This window comes from Crassostrea angulata, chromosome 3, assembly GCF_025612915.1.
Source record: "Crassostrea angulata isolate pt1a10 chromosome 3, ASM2561291v2, whole genome shotgun sequence".
NCBI classification, from domain to species: Eukaryota; Metazoa; Mollusca; class Bivalvia; order Ostreida; family Ostreidae; genus Magallana; species Magallana angulata.
This window is the reverse complement of record NC_069113.1, coordinates 3,022,708-3,041,310: the sequence shown is the minus strand read 5'-3', so window position 1 is coordinate 3,041,310 and position 18,603 is coordinate 3,022,708. Positions and strand designations below refer to the sequence as shown.

The 18,603-nt window shown below is 33.0% G+C and overlaps 2 protein-coding genes across 2 annotated transcripts; one reads left to right on the top strand and one right to left on the bottom strand.

The window, feature by feature from the left end:
* Positions 1-230: 230 nt before the first annotated feature.
* LOC128177723 (actin-histidine N-methyltransferase-like) lies at positions 231-18,574 on the bottom strand. The gene is made up of 16 exons (XM_052844549.1): positions 18,484-18,574; positions 15,784-15,920; positions 15,026-15,115; positions 6,230-6,375; positions 5,826-5,898; positions 4,900-5,010; positions 4,181-4,261; positions 4,032-4,096; positions 3,792-3,850; positions 2,821-2,935; positions 2,409-2,483; positions 2,106-2,205; positions 1,796-1,862; positions 1,625-1,710; positions 1,139-1,299; positions 231-957 (listed from the first exon to the last, which is right to left on the bottom strand). The coding sequence occupies exons 2-16, from the start codon at positions 15,905-15,907 to the stop codon at positions 796-798; spliced, it is 1,515 nt and encodes a 504-aa protein (XP_052700509.1). The 5' UTR covers positions 15,908-15,920; positions 18,484-18,574; the 3' UTR covers positions 231-795.
* On the top strand, positions 6,418-10,157 carry LOC128177722 (tripartite motif-containing protein 2-like). The gene is made up of 2 exons (XM_052844547.1): positions 6,418-7,663; positions 8,389-10,157. Exon 2 carries the CDS (start codon positions 8,403-8,405, stop codon positions 10,146-10,148), a length of 1,746 nt encoding a protein of 581 aa, XP_052700507.1. The 5' UTR covers positions 6,418-7,663; positions 8,389-8,402; the 3' UTR covers positions 10,149-10,157.
* Positions 18,575-18,603: the final 29 nt, after the last annotated feature.

Genomic DNA, 18,603 nt, shown 5'->3' with positions numbered 1-18,603 from the left:
AAAAACCCCATATATCTAATCATTGAGGATTATTCTTCCTCCTGGTTCCCTTTTCTTCTTATGAAATTATATATTACAAAAGGTTATAATGCACAAATAGCTTTTACTTCTAAACATTGTATAACACACACGATACTTCATGATCAATTGATTCAATACATTTAGAAGAGAATGTTTCAACATCACTTTTATTATAAATTTGATGATAGAAACAAGAGAAAAAGGCAGGAGGCATTAACATGATTTATTGATATCCACAAAGATTCACTCACACATTCTTGTGTAACAAAAATACACTAAAGACTCAAAACTTTCAGTTAAACAGCAAGAATGTAGCCCTCTTCAATTGTTGTTTATCTGATGTTCTTTGAAGAGTTCCCTTTTCCCACCCCCAAAATTGGGAGAGGGCTTCATTATTGCATCTTCCGTACATTCAGTAAGCCTGAATCTTTCCAAGAGTTATCTTCTCTTGGTGCATCATCGAAATTTTTAAGAAAGCTAAATAAATATATTTTAAAATATTGTCATCATCTTCATCAAATTATAAAAAATAATCATAACAAATTGACCCCAGGTACAGATTCTTTCAGTGCATTGCCATAACCAAATACCTCAACTCCTCAAGGCTTGGACTCATCAGTGCCTGTTTAGCCTTGACTTCCATAAACAAGCACAATATCATAATTGGATTTACAAGGATATAAAATTATCTTTCTCAATAAAGAAGGGGACATTGCAAAAAGGTATGAAAAGATTTAAAATGCCACTTTCATGGTTTCAATACATTTTTCAACACTATGCAGCTGCTGTTTCAGATTTATCTCCCTTGACAGATGCTTTTCGCTCCCCAGCATAAGTTTGTGTTGCTTTTAAGATTCGTTTTTCACACATTCTTAATTGCACAGCAAGTCTCTCATGAATATTCATATCCTCCTTTTTCAGCAGTTCAATATCCTCCTGAAAAAAAGTTAAGTAGAACATTAAAATATGAATAACTGAATAATCTTAAATATAAATAACTTAATAATCATATCTTAATTTATTATATTTTCTCTAACTGTAATTATCATTCATTAAAAGTCTCTATTGTCAAATTTTTTATGATCTTCTATACATTATAACGTTGGAAAAGCTATACCTCCTCAGATGTTTCGTAGGCCCGCAGTAAGAGGGCGGTCCTGGTTTGTAGGAATGCCCATGCCTTTTCCTGGTTCTCCTCCGACACAGGAACGTCAATGTCGCCCAGTCGATCTGCGTCTGCCTCTGACAACTCCTTGGAGTTCAACTCTTTGAGATTTTCTGACAGAATGGCAAGAAAACCATAAGTACAGAATACATGTATAAACAGTGTGTAAAGTCATAGAGAATATTACAAAAGTATTTCAGTAAATTTTGGAGAGGTAGATCATGCCAATCTCCAATAATAAAGTTAAATATTTTCTTCCCAAATTACATTAATTTATCTTTAATTTTCTATGAATTATTTTTTTATTTTTACATGAATAATAATAAAAGGTCAAAAATGAGTCTAAACTTTAATTGATGTCACTTTAATCAATGTACATTTTAGTAAATAGATCATAGTTCATGTAAAATATCTCAGCAAACTTCCTGTCACACCTACCTTCAGACATACAGAACACTCGAAGAAATGCCATTAGTTGGGGGTCAACAGGAATCATTCCAGTGTGTATATAAAAATTCCTCAACCTGAAATATTAGCTCAGTGTGATCAAGTGAAACCAATCAACCTTTTGATAGGAGGTCATTTATCTGTTCCTCGGCGTTCACTTACACAGACAATCCTAGCTTCTTCAGCAGCTCGTTTTTCTGTTCATAAAGTGGATCACCTTTACTAATGCCTGAAAGAGATACATAAAACATGTAAAATATGTACAATGTACTGTTTCTTTATTATTAAAATGGGTTTTTTTCTGAGATTTTACGCATCAATCAAATAGAGTAGCAGTTGCACGCTGAAACATTGAAGATTTTTGTATTGCGGGTTGGACACAATCAAGCTTAAGAAATAGAGAGCATGGTTAATAATTAAAACACAGACAGATTGTGGGCGTCTAACAAGTTTTATTCTACTGACTACTCACCTAATCGAATAGCAATTCTGTCAAGCTCATTTTCAGGATAAACAAACCCATTATGGATTAAAAGTTCTGCATTTGACCGTGCACCATAAAAAATAAATATCTGGAAGAAAATGTGACCATGGTATCAATTCACATCAAAATGTCAACAGACAGATGATGGAAGATTATTGGATGAACTTTTCAGATACCAGTACATGTGATTAACTATCTGTGTTGACTTTATTCTTTGGCTATACTATAGTAACTTTAAGTATTTCTTTTATCAAACAAGTTTTTAACCAGTTGACTACTTCAGATACTTGCCTGCTCTTTTGCCTGGAAATTCCTCAGAGCAAAACACTCACTACAGTCCTTTTCCAAATTATAATCAGTGGTGATCTGAAATAATATCAGGATTTTTTTTATCAGAACAGTATTAACAAAGGTGAAAAAGGTTGAACGCATATTTTATTTACATGTAATGTTCTTGAAAATCCATGATTTGAGCAAAACTGTCATTTTGAAGCATTTACAATGTTAAACATGGTCAAATCATCAAAAAAAAGATCAGAACAAATGACTCTAATCATGGTTTTCACACAGGTAATCAGGTGAAAAAAACTCAGTTTAGGCAGTGAAGGAAATAGCTCATGTTACAATATTAACAAAACAATTCCTTGTGTGTACAGAGCACCGCACAACAGACGGTTTATACCACTATCCGGTGGTGACTCACCGTTCCGTTACAGTGATTGCACATGTCCCACATCGGGATGAGAGCAAACGTGATCTTGCTGCCATCTGGTGTTGGAATTTGGTTCTGTCTTGTCATAACCGTAGAGACTGCCCATCTGTAGGAGAAATAAAACCCTGGTATCAACTACAGTTTCATGATGAACTTAAAATCATTGATTAGGTAACCATCTAAAAGAGCCCCCTTTCATAAAGCGTATCAGAGAACTTCGCTTTGGCCTTAACCTCTGACTTGGAAATTTAGTTCAAGATCCTTGTACATCTCGTCTGACAAGTACTCAGTGGTGTATTATATGACAGATAAGGCCAAGGTGAAAAAAATGGAGTCCTATCAAGGACTTTAGACACAGATCTGCTATATATGACCTTAATCTTTAAGCTAAAAACTTGGTTTAATAGCCTTGTCTGCACAATATTTACCTAAAGACACTCTGTGGGTGAGGTATGAGCCAGATTGGTCTAAGAAAGGGGGGGGGGGAGTGGAGAAAAAGTATGTTCCAGACAAGTGATGTTGGACAAAGAGACATTGATCAATAATGTTTATTCTCACCAATATGCATATTTATTGGATAGACAGATGGTGGCATCCTTCAGTGTTCACTGAAACCATGATAAAATAACTTATTACATGCTCATCTACCCATTGTCTGGATTAATGAATTGATAAAGAGCTCCACCTGTTATTTATTTTATTATGAGAATAGAGAGGAATGTATTTATAGATAAAGTGGCCTGTGTTTTACTCAAGATCTTTGTCAGTTGATACACAATACCTGAGGAGGGATAACTACCGGTAGGTCACTCCAAACAAATATCAGACTGATATTATTTCCATCTATATCAGACTGATACTAGGTCACCCAATATCAGACGGATATCCTGTCTGGTTCATTCCCAAGTTGTCAGAGAAACAGTAAAAGCATCAGACAGTTGGTTTAAACAATTACAACAAACCTGTAATCATCAAAAGTAAAGCAGTCCTTGATTGGTAATTTTTCAGCATTCTGGCTGGTCTGTAATGCAAGATGTAGAAATATTTCAGCAATGAAACTAAACCACAATGTCAGATACATTAATCCTAACAAACAAATTGAAAGATTACATTAAATATTATAGTACATATCTCCAATTTATGGCATAAACCTTTTCAGTCAATATTTAAAGTGGAAAATAAGGTCTACAATTTGCACTGACCTGAAAGACTCTGTAGAAGCAGGCATACTGCCGGGCAATGTTCCGGTACTGCTTAATGCAATCACCTACAAACACAGGACGGTAATTGTATTGCAAAATATTGCCTCGTTTCAGTTATTATTTTGTGTAATTGGATCAAAGTCACTTACTTTGGGCAGGGGAACCTTTGAGCTGAAGCAACTCCTCTGGAGAGAAGTACAAAGGGGTCGTGTACTCGTTAGGAAGGACATCTGTGTCAAAGGTTAAGGACATTCTAAATACCCCTAATGTTTTGTAATGAATAACTTTAACATTATTGCTAATTGTTCTCATTCTTTCCTGAACTGAATTGGCCTTCCTTTATACGTGTGTTTCTGTAAGGTACAAGGGTGTACCTTGATTTTATAACATATACATGTAGTCCAATACAGTTCATCAATGCAAGGTTGGAGTGCAAGGCAGGGTTTGTATTATTATTCAAAATGAAAATAACCTAAAAATGTTAATTATTTAATATTCTATTGAACAATAATTGTCTAGTGAAAATTATTTAGATACAAGTAAGAATTCCTTACTTATTATGGAAAACATGTAATCTCATTTAAACACCCCTTTCACACAGGTCTTTTACAGCTGTGTTGACACACATTTAAAAAAAATCCAAAACAGATTTTTTGATATATATTTGGAAACTTTAACATAAAAAAAATTCAAAACTTAAATATTGAGGTTTTTTAAGAAGGTCAGTTGCAAAGGCAACTGCAAACAAATTCTCATTTTAGGCCCATCAACTGAGCAAAATTCAGGAAGACTGAACAGTTAGATTCTTTCATAATGGAGCTCATTATTATGAAAATATGCTTTCAGATAATCATTGAAGAAAGGATACTAATGTATGGTTCCCAGAAGGAGTCGGGCTGTCGTCTCTCACAGAGGACGTGGAGAGCAAGAACCACGCTAGGCATGGCTTGTAGGATCTGGTCCTCCTCTATCAGGGGTCCTACAACAGAAACACAGATCTCTACAACCTAATTACATGTATATTTACAACAGAATTATGGATATCTACAACATACAGTTATCTGCGACAAAAGTACTGATATCTGCAACAGAAATAAATATCTATAACATACTGATATTTATAACAGAAATACAGATATCTACAACCTACTGATATCTACAACAGCATTATGGATATCTACAACATACAGTTATCTGCGACAAAAGTACTGATATCTGCAACAGAAATAAATATCTATAACATACTGATATTTATAACAGGAATACAGATATCTAAAACATACTAATATTTACAACAGAAATAAATACTAACATCTTCTATCAAAATACAGATAACACAAGCAAAAATATCTATAACAGAAATACAGATACAGATATCTACAAACTACTTACAATTATCAAAGATAAACAGATATCTTTAACCTACTAATATCCAGCACACAAATACAGATATCTAACAACTTCTGATATATCTCTATATATCTCTTTAGCGGTCAATGAACACAATTACAGCATATCATTTCTGCTTTTATAGTATTCAATATCTTGGTTAGGAATTTCTTTATTATCTGAAACCATGAATGATATTTAAATTGAATTACTGGTACTCTGCATAATGGTTATTGATGTGTGTTTATTGTTATAATGAGTATACATGTATATAGAAAACCTGCTGTTGTAACCAGTTACCTTACAATACTTCACTCTCACCTAGCAATATTACACTCTCACCTTACAATATTACACTCTCACCTTACAATATTACACTCTCACCTAACAATATTACACTCTCACCTAGCAGTGATTCTTTGGCTGTCCCTGTTGTCATCATGACCTTCCTTGGTATTGTCAGGAATGGGTCAGTCTCCTAGAAATAACATATACCACTCATATAGGAACTCAAATACTTTATAAGCATATTTCCTTTATGTAGTATTTTTTTTTTTTATCTTTTGCAATGTCAAAGTGGCCAGGTCAGGGAAAATTGTCAGAAAATCTAATCAGAAATAATCAGACATACATTATTGGTGAATTGTAATGTAACAATACAATTAAATGAAATTATGTCTGGTATTGTATGCAATGAAAAAGTTTCTTAAATTGCAAATGATGGCATGTGCAAATGAAATAATTGCTGACATGAAAAATTACCCAAATATTCAAGGTGAACAAACAGTACGCATCTCTCTGATTCTTACTTTGAGATCTTTGGTGGCCTGCAGTCCATACCCACAGTCAGGGAAACTGGTGATCTCCACCGCGCTTGTGTCTACTCCATGCTTCCTCACCCACTCCAGGAATTCTGGGATAGCTTTCTCTCTGTCAAGTGGTGGACAGCTTAGGCCTGATAGAAGTACAACTATACATTTAAAAAGCAGTTTTGAATTTCTGTCATTTTTTGTTGCATCAAATGCTACACAAAAGAGATTTTCCTCTCATGTCATCATCAATTGCTATCCCAAACAATTATCCTTCTTATTCCACTTAGAATTCTTGAAGAAAATGATGAATTTGATCTTTTAAGGGAATTTAAAATAAATTTATTTACTTCTGCAATATAGATTATAGTTCACCCTCCTCTCCTCTACCTCCCCATAGACACATGCGCACATTTTGCGTCATTTCCTGACTACTATTTTTAAAGAAGTAAAGATTGATTTATGATCAATTTTTCTCAAGTACAATTGTCTTCAGCAATCTAAGTGCAAATAATATGGTCGCTTTTCTTTCCAGACAATTATTTATAAAAACATACTGTATTTGTTATATATATATATTTTTAATAACATACTGGAGAGTGCCGGGTATAATTAAAACAATCCCCAAAACAAAACAGCTCATAGCTTTTCTTTTTGAAATAGCCTTATTAAGGTATCTCACTCCTGAATTTGGTTGTATCAAGAATTTCTCAAGAAGTATATCATTGAAATCTACCAGTATAGACAAAACATACTTTAAAAATAAGAAGAAAAAGGTAAATCAGTGTTCATTCCTCTGAGTTGGGTGCATTTAATCTAACCATCTTAAACTTACAATGTGTTTCAAGTATTGCAAAATTTGATTTCAGACTATATATATGCTCTGTTTTTTGCTGAAATGTAGTGCCAATATGGATGGGTTGAAGTTTTTTAAAAAAAAATTTGCATGTTATCTTTATATGCAAATTTTTTATTACACATTGAAAAAAGTATGGCAAAGTACGGACACAAGTTCCAGTCCAGAGATGATACACAGCCTGCATTATTAAACACAGGAAACATACCCCACATTTTAAAGAGCATGTGAAATATCAGTAATTGATGGTACTTCGTTGTACCAAATACGCTTTTAGTCCAAAATTCCAACAAATGCTTTATTTCAAAAGCCTTCATATCTAGAGCAGTCAGGGTGTAAAATATCCACTAAAGTAGATATAAACTAGCTGAACTAATAGGAGTTTCAAAATGCCTTCTTTGGTTCTCTATTCAATCTGGTTTTTAAATTTCCAGCAGAAAGACACAGACTGAATAATTATGCAAATAACAAAGGTATTCTAATCACATGACCACAGACTCTGACAGCCTTCCTGGAGACGACCGGTACATGCATTGACAACAATTCTCTTGAATCGGCTATTCTCTACTTCTGAGCAAGTAAGTATGGTAATACTATGGATTACAAGCAATTCTTAATGAAGTATTTCCATTTTCCAATATCTTTTTCCAAGATAACACTAAAAGTTATAATTTTTGTCTATCATAAAGCCCTTTCAGGGGCGTTCAGGCTTTTGAACTACATGTATTATGTCTACGTATTCGCAGTAGAACTTCTCATGTTATTGTCCAAGCTGTTTATGAAGCTAATTAAAGCACCCTTTATGCTATGATAAATGCCCACTTCCAACATTCAACTGTAAATATCATCACCTTCTAGATTTGTATTTAAGTTTGTATTAAGTTTCTGATTAGTGAAAACCTTACACATTCACTGTTTTCTGTTATTTATTAGGGGCTGTAATAATTTTTCAATTAAAAAATTAAGGTTTTGTGTAAATAAGCTGTACACATGTAAAAGAAAAAAATTATATTCCTCATTGTAAGTTGTATTTCATTTATTTTGTCATGAGCTAGAAAAAAAAAATTAGAATCTCTGAAATAAAAATACCGGTAATAAGTTTGTCTAAGCCTATATCAATCTTTTGTCAGGCCTTTTTGGTCTTACACATTAGAAAGAGATCAGAAATCATTCAATTTTTTCTTCTCCCTTACACTAGAAAATGCTAAAAAAATTTCAAGGTTATTTGAAAGAAATCCAGATACTAGCTCTAGAAACACACTGCTTCTTGTATCGATTTATATCTATCAAAATTTTTTCACAGCCCTTAATTACAACATGCCTCCCCGTAGGAGAACCAATAAGGAGCCACGGAGCAGTGCCCAGGAAGCAGTGTACTGTGACCTATGTGAGACGGCCTTGGTACAGATGCACTGTGACACCTGCGACAGAAACTTTTGCACCGCCTGTGTAGGGGAACACATGGCATCTGATGAATTGTTTGACCATAGAGTTGTCAAATTTCGCTCCATGAATTCCAACCCTCTTTACCCTGATTGTGCATCTCATGACAAAGAGCTATGTGCCATGTATTGCAATCATTGTGAAATTCCTGTCTGTCTCTCTTGCCTTACAACAGACCAGCATTCTGCTCATGATTTATCTAAAATTCTAGAAGTTCTAGAAGAAAAGAAATCACAGATTTCCAATGATAAATCTGAACTGAAGCAGACAATCTATCCTACTTATCAGCACATTGCATCTGATATACAAGGCATAATTACCCAGTTAGAGAAGGGATATCAAGATCTAATAACAGCCATAACAGAACATGGAGAATACTTGCACAAAGAAATTAACAAACTCATCAAAGGACATAAAACAAAAGCTAAAAAGATGAAAGCAAAGCAGATGCAGATTCTGCAGAAACATCTGGATGAAGTCAAAGAAAAACTCAGCAATATAAAGGATGAAATGCATCTATTTGATAATGTTTTAGACTCAAATGATATTTCAAGACTTGAGAATGTTGAAGGCAATGTAGAAAAATACAGAAAACTTCCAGACAAGATTGTGCCATTCTTACCCAAGTTCAATCCAAGAAAGGTATTTGAGGCCACACTTTGTGAACTGCTTGGAAATTTGTCATCATTTTCATATTCTTCAGATGAATCTGGCTACTGTTTTAGAAAAGAGGATGATTTCCCTGCAGCTGAATCCTCTCCTCAAGTTGTCAGACTACTCGATGAGCCAAAGATAGTTGCCACTATACAAACCGATTACAAACTCTTGAAAAATGTAGCTTGTCTGAGCGGTGACAGCTTCTGGACATGTGGAAATGGCAACATCATGAAACTCTACAGTATAGAGCAGGACTTAAAACTGAAGTCAATCAAAACCTTATCAGGATGCACTACAGCATCTATAACAGTCACACCAAATGGAGATTTTGTTTTTGCTGATTATGAAGATGAATCTGTAAATATTGTGAAAAATAAAAAGATAGAGACAGTGATCAGACTACAGGGGTGGAGACCTCGCGGTGTCTGTGGTACCTCCTCTGGTGACCTCCTGGTTACCATGGTCAGTGAAGATAAAGAACAATCAAAAGTCATGGGTTATTCAGGCTCCACAGAGAAACAAAGCATTCAATATGATGTTGACGGCCAGCCTCTGTATCAATGCGCTGTTTACATCACTGTAAATAGGAACCAAGATATCTGTGTGACTGACCACAGAGGCCGAGCAACCGTTGTTGTCAACAAGGCCGGGAAGCTGAGATTTCGGTATAAAGGAGGAAGTCATATTGGAAGGAACGAGCAGTTCTATCCTCAAGGAATCACCACAGACAGTCAGAGTCACATCCTTATTGCTAATACTGGTTATGGCAGCAGTAGTAAAAACTGCATCCACATTATAGACCAGGATGGACAGTTTATCAGCTACATTGACTGTGGACTGGATAGTCCATGGGGAATATGTACAGATACTGATGATAATCTTTTTGTTGCTGAGTATTCAGGCAAAAAAGTGAAGAAAGTCAAATATCAACAGTGTACTAATGACATTGAGACAATGGTATAAAAACTAAAACAAAACAATGCGTATTTCATTTATTGACATTTATTCATGAAATTTAATGCCAAAATTTTACATTTTATCAAAGGGGAGGCCCTTTGATAAAATGTAAAATTTTGGCATTAAATTTTATATCAAATAAACTATTATCACAAATTTCGTTGGAAAGTATACACAACAACAGAAATAGTAAAGTGTTCATTAATGACACTTTCATACTGGTTAAACTTTGTAGGGTGTGTTAACCAAGCATCGGACACATACCTTGGATCGGACAACTTTGGTTATAAATATACAAATAAATGTGCATGCGCTCATGCGTTGTTTTGTATATTCCTGAATTAGAACTAATGAACTTTATTAAGAATATGACACACAGTCATATTGTCAAAGAAAAAGCAATATAGGCATCGTAAAATGATGCCAAATACGCCTTCATTGAAAATTTAGTTATGAAGATTTTACACTAAGGCATTATTTGAATTAGGGATGTCAACGAGTACCCGGTTAACCGGGTACTCGATCGAACGTCTGAGTATCGATTACTAAAATCAGTACTCGGTTACTCGGATGTATATTTTTTAATATTTCTAAGTTTATTTAATAATGCATTAAAACATCGGTTTTAAAACTTAAAATGTCCATTGCACTTGTGCATACAGTAATTAGGATTTCCTACGCCTCTAAATATGCTAAATGACCGTTATCGCCTGTGGCTGTGTTTATATAGTAATTATCGTGACCGAGCCCCTGTTACCTAGCTTTTATCACCTTTGGCTGTCTTCTACCCTTATTTCTGACTTACTTTAATGATTTGTTTTCACTGAACATCGTTTAATATATACTCTATTATATAAATTAGATAGCACACAGTAGAGAAAATGAACAGACCTAAAATGCCACCACCGACTTCAAAGGTCTGAAAATATTTTAAAAGAACTGAAGATTAAAAAAAACGTAAAATGTCAGCTGTGCAAAGTAAACTTATCCTATACGGGGGGAACGACAAAAATGTTAAATCACATTCGTATTAAACATCGTCTTGAACAATTTATGATTTTATTTCTTGTGTGTATCCTGCGTTTATCTGAGAAACTGGACTCGGATTAACAAAGCTTCACAGTAGACTATCTTCTTTTGTTGATCACATAAAAAACCCACTTTGGACAATTTATGATTTTATTTGATGTGTTTATCTTGTATTTATCTGATAAATAAATTGCTCATAATTCTTACAACAGAAACACACTTACGGGGAAACCTCCCATTATATCATGTGGTTTTATTTCTACAAAAGTGACCAAGGTTTTACAGTTATCAATGTACTTGTTCACATTTATTTACACTTTTACCGAGTATCCGGGTACTCGATCGGAAAAACGTCCGAGTAACCGAGTACTAAAAACTGACCGATTTGACATCCCTAATTTGAATGTTGTGCATTTGATTGTAAATAGTGAAAATGCACTTTCTGCATAAAATAATTGGAAAAAAGTAAGTTTTGAAACAAAATTTGATCAAAATAAGTCCAAGAAATTTGAACAATTAATGTGAAGGTCATTTTTGCTCGATTTGTTCATTTCACCATGGATCGGACACATATTTAACCATGCATTGGACAGTTTTCATTGCATGATTTCTTCTAATAATAAGGATATTATGTGCCCATTCCTTGTAATATTTTTTAAATGTGAAATAAAATAAATATTTAAAAAATAATTTATACAAACATTTTCCTCAGACCACATAAAATTCGAGTTTTACGGACACAGCCTTTTTAGTCCAAAATTCCAGTAGGAGCTGGCACGATAAAGAACCCCTCATGATAAATTTTTCTTTAAACAGAAACACTGGATGTAGATTTGAGGATTTAAGATAAATTGTTAAAAGAAATCTGAATAGCAATTGAATGAATTTATTTTTCTGAACCTTTGTACTTTTGCATTAAAACCAGAATTTTTTTTATTTTTAATCTCTACTGATAGTTGTCCGATGCTTGATAAATATTGTCCAATCCATGGTGAAATAGTTCAACACTTCATTAATTTGCTTTATTTTCTACATTTTCACAATTATTTCTCCAATAATTAAACGAGGGGAAAACCTGTAACTTTTAAAACAAGTTTTATTTATATTTGGACAATATTTGGTGCATGAACAAAGGGAAAAACCCATAGGTGTCAGATGCATGGTGAAATCACCCTACTAGTATTACAATTGCGATTTGCAACAAAGATTTTTATTGGTGCATTTTTACAGACCCAACCATTTATCAAATGCATGTTAACAACATGATGCTGAACATGTGGAAACAAATGTCAGAAACAAAAAACTTAGTAATGTTCTACTTGTAGGTTAAAAGTTACAAAGCTTAATATTGGAGAACAAATCAGGCAATGTGAACATACATGTGTAGATGTTGTTAGAAATAATGAAAGAAACATAATTGTTCTTCGCTAATTGAATAATGTAATTTTGAATCAGTTCATTAAAAGAAATTTGTCAGAAACTATTTAATGAACAAATATGTTACGTTACTGATCACAAATACACGTACCGGTATACCATATGGGGAAAAAACATTGCAAGAGTTGAACAGACTATTTAAAAAAGTGCTTATTTATCACTTTACAAAAGTCTACCAGGATTTTGCATTGCATGAGCCATAAATATGCCCCGATGATAATGTTTAAAAATTGCGCGAGGTGTCCCGAGTACTTCCGAATGGAGAAAAGATGTAAATATTTCCAATTATAAATCTCTGTAAGAAATTTGTTTTCATTTCTGTAAACTTTTATGAGTGAAAAGGGATAATTTGTCAATGAAGATATCTTGGATATTTTCCATTTCATTGATTTCAACTGTACATCTTTCACAGGCATGTGTATTTTTATCAATAATCATCAAAAAGTGATGGAAGCAATAACTTGGGACAGACTATAGTGATTGTTAGTGGCTATTTAAAATTCTATGTAAAGAATGTATAGTGCTCAGTTTAACAAATGACAGAGACTATATCCAACTGATTTATTCAATTAAAATTAAAAAATGGGGATGTTTTCACCCTCTTTGAAACAAATTTGGATAAAATAACATTTTGACATGCATAACTCGGTACTGTAATTCCTGATTTTATGCGAGTACTAAATTTCCCTATTCCGTTGTGTTGTATCAATTGGCGAGAATATAAAATCCCGACCACCATTATTTGTTATTATTCATACAGTTCAAACTTTCAGAAAAATAAAAGTGAGATTTTAAAATTCACATAAGTTGCTTCTTGTGATTCACGCAAATACTAGTTCCTCGCGTTTAATTAGGAATTCATAGTATCTGGATCTGTATGGTACAAAATAGATGCTTGCAGATCTTATAAAATTTATAACTCTTGTTTCATAAATTAATACCTAGCTTAAAATTATTGTGAAAAACTAAACCTCAGAAGTTAATAAAATAATTATTAAGAATGATATCATTTTAGTTATATTACTGGTAAATGCTGAATATTTTATTTAATGGTGAGGTTCTTTGCCTGAAATTCAAAAAATTTATATCTTTTTTAATGCTGCAGTTATTTAAATGTGAATATACTCTATAAATGATTATAATCAATAACAGCTAAACATGGTGAATTTTTAATTGTTTGATAGTTACATTTTTTGTTATAGTTCACTCTCTTTGTATAAACAGACTGAATTGCCATTCATTTGAAAAAATCCGCAAGGGGGCATTGGTTGATCATATGCAATCTCTATGATATTTACTGTCAGTATCTGTATGAATTCTTTTAGATAAACAAATGCAGTGTCAAATTTTATTTATGCTCTAAAATTGGTTGAATATATCAATGAAGTTTTTTTATTATCGCTTTTTCATGAAGAGTTTACAATTCAGATATAATAATAAAAGCATTAACAAAAGTATTCTTGATATTCTCTAGCGTATTCTGTTCAGAAATAGCTAATTTGAAACAAATTCAACCAAAATATTTAGAATGAATGGCATCAAAAGTTATTACTGGTACAGTAAAATTCCTTAAATTGGAATATAAAGTTTTATAGAGTCTCCACCGGGAAAATTCTTAACAAATCCTTGCAAAATTTAACAGTGTTACAAATTTGAATATAGAAATTTACAGATATAACAGATTGGTTTTTTAAAGTCCAATACTAAGAGGTGAAAAATTACAAAATTTTTAGACCTTTTATAACGAATGTTTTTATAGTTTCAAAAATAACCAATACCAATTGACTTAAAATATGTTTTTTAATTTTTTGCCTCCATAAGCATAAATGTAGTCTTATTGAATAAAATATGAATAAATCAAATTTTCTCTAGTGATTACGGTATAACCAATTGTTATATAGAAACAATGATTTACAAATATAGTACGTAAATACACTGGTCCCTGTGACTTTGCTATAACCAAGTTATACAGAAGAAATACCTGTAATTGACAGTGTCAATTTATAAGATTTCATTTCAACTTTTGAAAATATTGAAGAGGCATGGTCATTATTTTGGACAAATCTTATTTTTGTATTTTAATTGTTAAATGGCTTTAGTATTAAATAAATTTCTGATGATCAACCAACTTGAGCATCAGTTGTAGAGTTATAAGCAAAGATGTAAAATTAATGTAACTCCTGATGAAAGTGTTGTTATAAGTTAAGTGGTTTGCATAGTCAATTTTGTCTGAAATTACTTTGGATGGAAACCTTAGATGTATTTCATAGAAGTCAGGAACAGTTAAAGGCAATTTACATCAGTCATTTAATGATCACACTACCTTTGTTGAATCAAAGTACTGAAAGCTATCTGTACATACATTATTCATGCACAGCAATTCTGAAGATAATGTATTGACAAAATGAAACACTGACCGTCCTGAAGAGCCCGGATTTTCCCAACAATGCTGTGTAGCTCCACAAAATATTCATATTCCTTGGGACCGTCAGGAATAACCATACATGCTGAAATATATAAGAATCACGGTACTGTACAGGATTACAATTACTAGTAATTGTTAGTTTTTGTCTAAATCATGTACTTACTCTGCATTATCCTGTAAATCAAGTACAGTCAAACTTTGTTATCTCAAACTAAATCTTTGAGATATCCGAAATAACAAGGGGGAAATACTTAAAAAATAGGTGGTTGGGACTTACAAATCACTTTGACATATCCATTGTATTTGAGACATCAGCGTTCGAGATAACTGTATTTTTTTACTTACTCTATTTGTAAATATATGTATAAAGATAAAGCTCTGAGTGATAAAAAACTGTTGGTTTAACTTAACTTTTCTATTATTTTGAGAACAAAGTTCTGTTTTCTATTGTGCATTACAAATATTGATATAGGTACAATTTATTACAGCTTTAATTAAAATCTTGATAAAGACAAAAGGGGGAGTACACTGTAAGCAACATCATTAAATGGGCTGCTGTTGACCTCATGGTACACAATGTCATTCTTAGTGTGGCATTGAATATGACAGTAGCCATATCTTAGGCATGTTCAGCAGAGCGGGTGCTCACAAGCCCTCATCAAAATTTCTTATACCTGCAACAAATTTTAGCTTGCGCTTGCAAGCACCCGCTCTGCTGAACATGCCTAAGATGATATACATGATACACACTTTGTAACAACTGGGTCACCAGCTCCATCAGCTGCTTCTTCTGTTGCTTGGACAACTCTTTTCCCTCTACAGATGCCGCTGCACGTTTTCCACTATCCTTCTGCTTCTTACTTTTCTTTCCCATGGTAATCTTTCACCTTCAAAGAAATAATAAACATCTTAATTGAGCTTTGGATGTACATTAAAGGGACTTGGACACGATTTGACTTAAAATTTTCAAATTTTATTTTCCCATTTTCAATGTTTATACTGATAAATATAGAAGTTTACAATGCTATGTCAAAATTTGTTAGTCAAATATCAAGTTATAAGCAAGATACAGAGTTTATAATTCTTTGTTTTGTAAACAAAGCTCAAAAATGTCATTTTTTACAAATGTGTTGTATTGGTGTAAGTTTCAATTAAATGTATCTTTCTTTTGTTGAAAATAGTATTTATGAAGATATTGAATTAGTTTAAATTGTTTTTTGCATGTTATTTTGTCTACGAAATGGTAATTCTCTACATTTCATTTTTGTAAACAACTATAAGACTCGAGCTTTGTTTACATAACAACCAATTCTTACCTCTGTATCTCACTTGTAACTTGACTTTAACATTAAATATTTTGGTCAATCATTTAAAATGCACCAGTTAACCATTTTATACATAAAAAATAAAAATAAAATTTTTGATCTCAAATCGTGTCCAAGTCCCTTTAATAAAGATCAACATTTTTCATTGGCTGTACTTATTTTTCACTTGTCTATTGATGGAATCAGCCAAAAGACAAGGGTCATATCATTTTCAATCACCTAGATAAAGAAATAATGATTATTTGCAACTTCCTGGATGCATTTATATTATCCTTTTTCATTACTTCCCTGTCAAAAATCAATGTATTATAAAATCAATTCTAAAAGATTTATTTATGAATTCATAATAAATGTGTAAGAGTACATTCCCAATGGAAATAAATTAACATAATGCAGATTTCTTCAAGAGAGTATAAACCAAAGTAAACATTTATTGCTTGTCAAAGGAGTGCCACATAGGTGCATGATTGACCACAGTAAATCACCAAACAGAGGGCTAGCTGCATGTGCCCCATCTGGCAGAGTTTTCATAAACCATCAGTCCTACGGGCAAAACCAACAGAAAAAATTAAAATGCCTGATATTTTCAATGTTTTACTGGTCCACATGACCATTACATCTACTCTAACAATCTGGAAATTCTCAGTGTCTACGCAGAATTTTTGTCTTTTAGTCATAATTTCAAAAACGCTTTAAAGAGCTTTTAACTTAAGTTTCTTCTAAGCCATTATCTTACACAGATTTAGCATAACTTTCTATCAGGCTTCAAGCCTGGTGTAAACTAAATGCGATGCTAGGATTGAGAAAAAAGTAAAAGTATGAATAAAATAATAATTTTGAATTTAAAACAAAGTGGCAGAAAGGCAAGGAATTGCTGAAATAAAGTAAGGTTACTGGCACGACATGATCTGTTTGTGTAAAGATGGGTCAAACTTGGCCAATTTTATAAATCAGCTTTCACTTCTGGTTCCAAAAATGTTCAATTTTCTACTATTTCTGATTGCGAAACATATCATCAGAATTTATCCAGTCTAGTAAAGCTGCTGAAAACTGTGAGTCTAAGGCACAATATTGCACTAGACATTTTTGAAATGGAGCAGGAACAAGGACAAAATAAAAGAGATTATAAAAGAGATGGAATTAGGAAACAAATTCTGAAATAAATTGTTGATTACGTATTATGGAGTGTTTCATTTATTAAAACCTAGTTATAGTTTTTTTTGGGTAACTATACATTGGGATGGGACAATCCACCGATGCACCGGTGCATCACGGTATTTATTTTGACGATATTTGGATCGATACATTTACCATTAATACAACGATACCTAAGCGAACTTTTTTTTATTTTCCAAAAATATCGGAGCTTCATATATCGGCTATTTTTAGTCCGCGCGCCTATTATGAAAGTACAAAGATGGCGGAAAACCTCGTAAAGTTGTCAAAACTGTTAGGAAGCTAAATCTGGAGTGTTGACAACTTTTGGATTACTTGTTTATAAAAAAGGAGTGTATATGAGACTAAAGTAATTTGTAAATTGTGCAACGCTCATTTTAAATATATCAAAATAACTTTGGACATGCGGTAATACATCGACAGATTGAATATATTTTTAACCCTTATTCATGTTTTCATTTAGTTGCAATGTATCGTGATAAGTATCGTATCGCATCTCATGTATCGTGATATGTACCGAATCGGCTAAGTACAGTATCGTCCCAGCCCTAACTATACAACACTGAACAACAGGTACTGTTTTATTCAGACTGATAGAATTTGCTCCGGACTGGTAAAACATAGATCTGAAGTCATCAGTTTAAACAACCAATAGAAATTCTTAGTTTTCAGAAACTCTGTGGTAGGGGGGATATGTCAGACTCAATCTCATTTCTGCCATAGGTGGCGAAATAAATTATTCATAAAATTCGACATGTTACTCACTCGCGACGCCTTTCACAGTAACATATACAGCCCAGATATCAGTTTACATAGAAGATGACTCCAGTAGTTGATTCCTTATACGGAAGCAACAGAAAAGTCATTCAATTTACAAAGAAAATTGTATAAATCACCAAAGGAACTTTACTTCTGGCTTATACCTGTTCAGAGTGAGATTCACAAATACCTGATTTAGCTGTAGGAAATGGAGATGCTTCTGCTCAACAGCGTGATGTCAGACGAATCTGCCAAAGTATCGTAAACCCCGTTCAGTATTGTATTTTACGACATCAGTGTTCAACTGCAA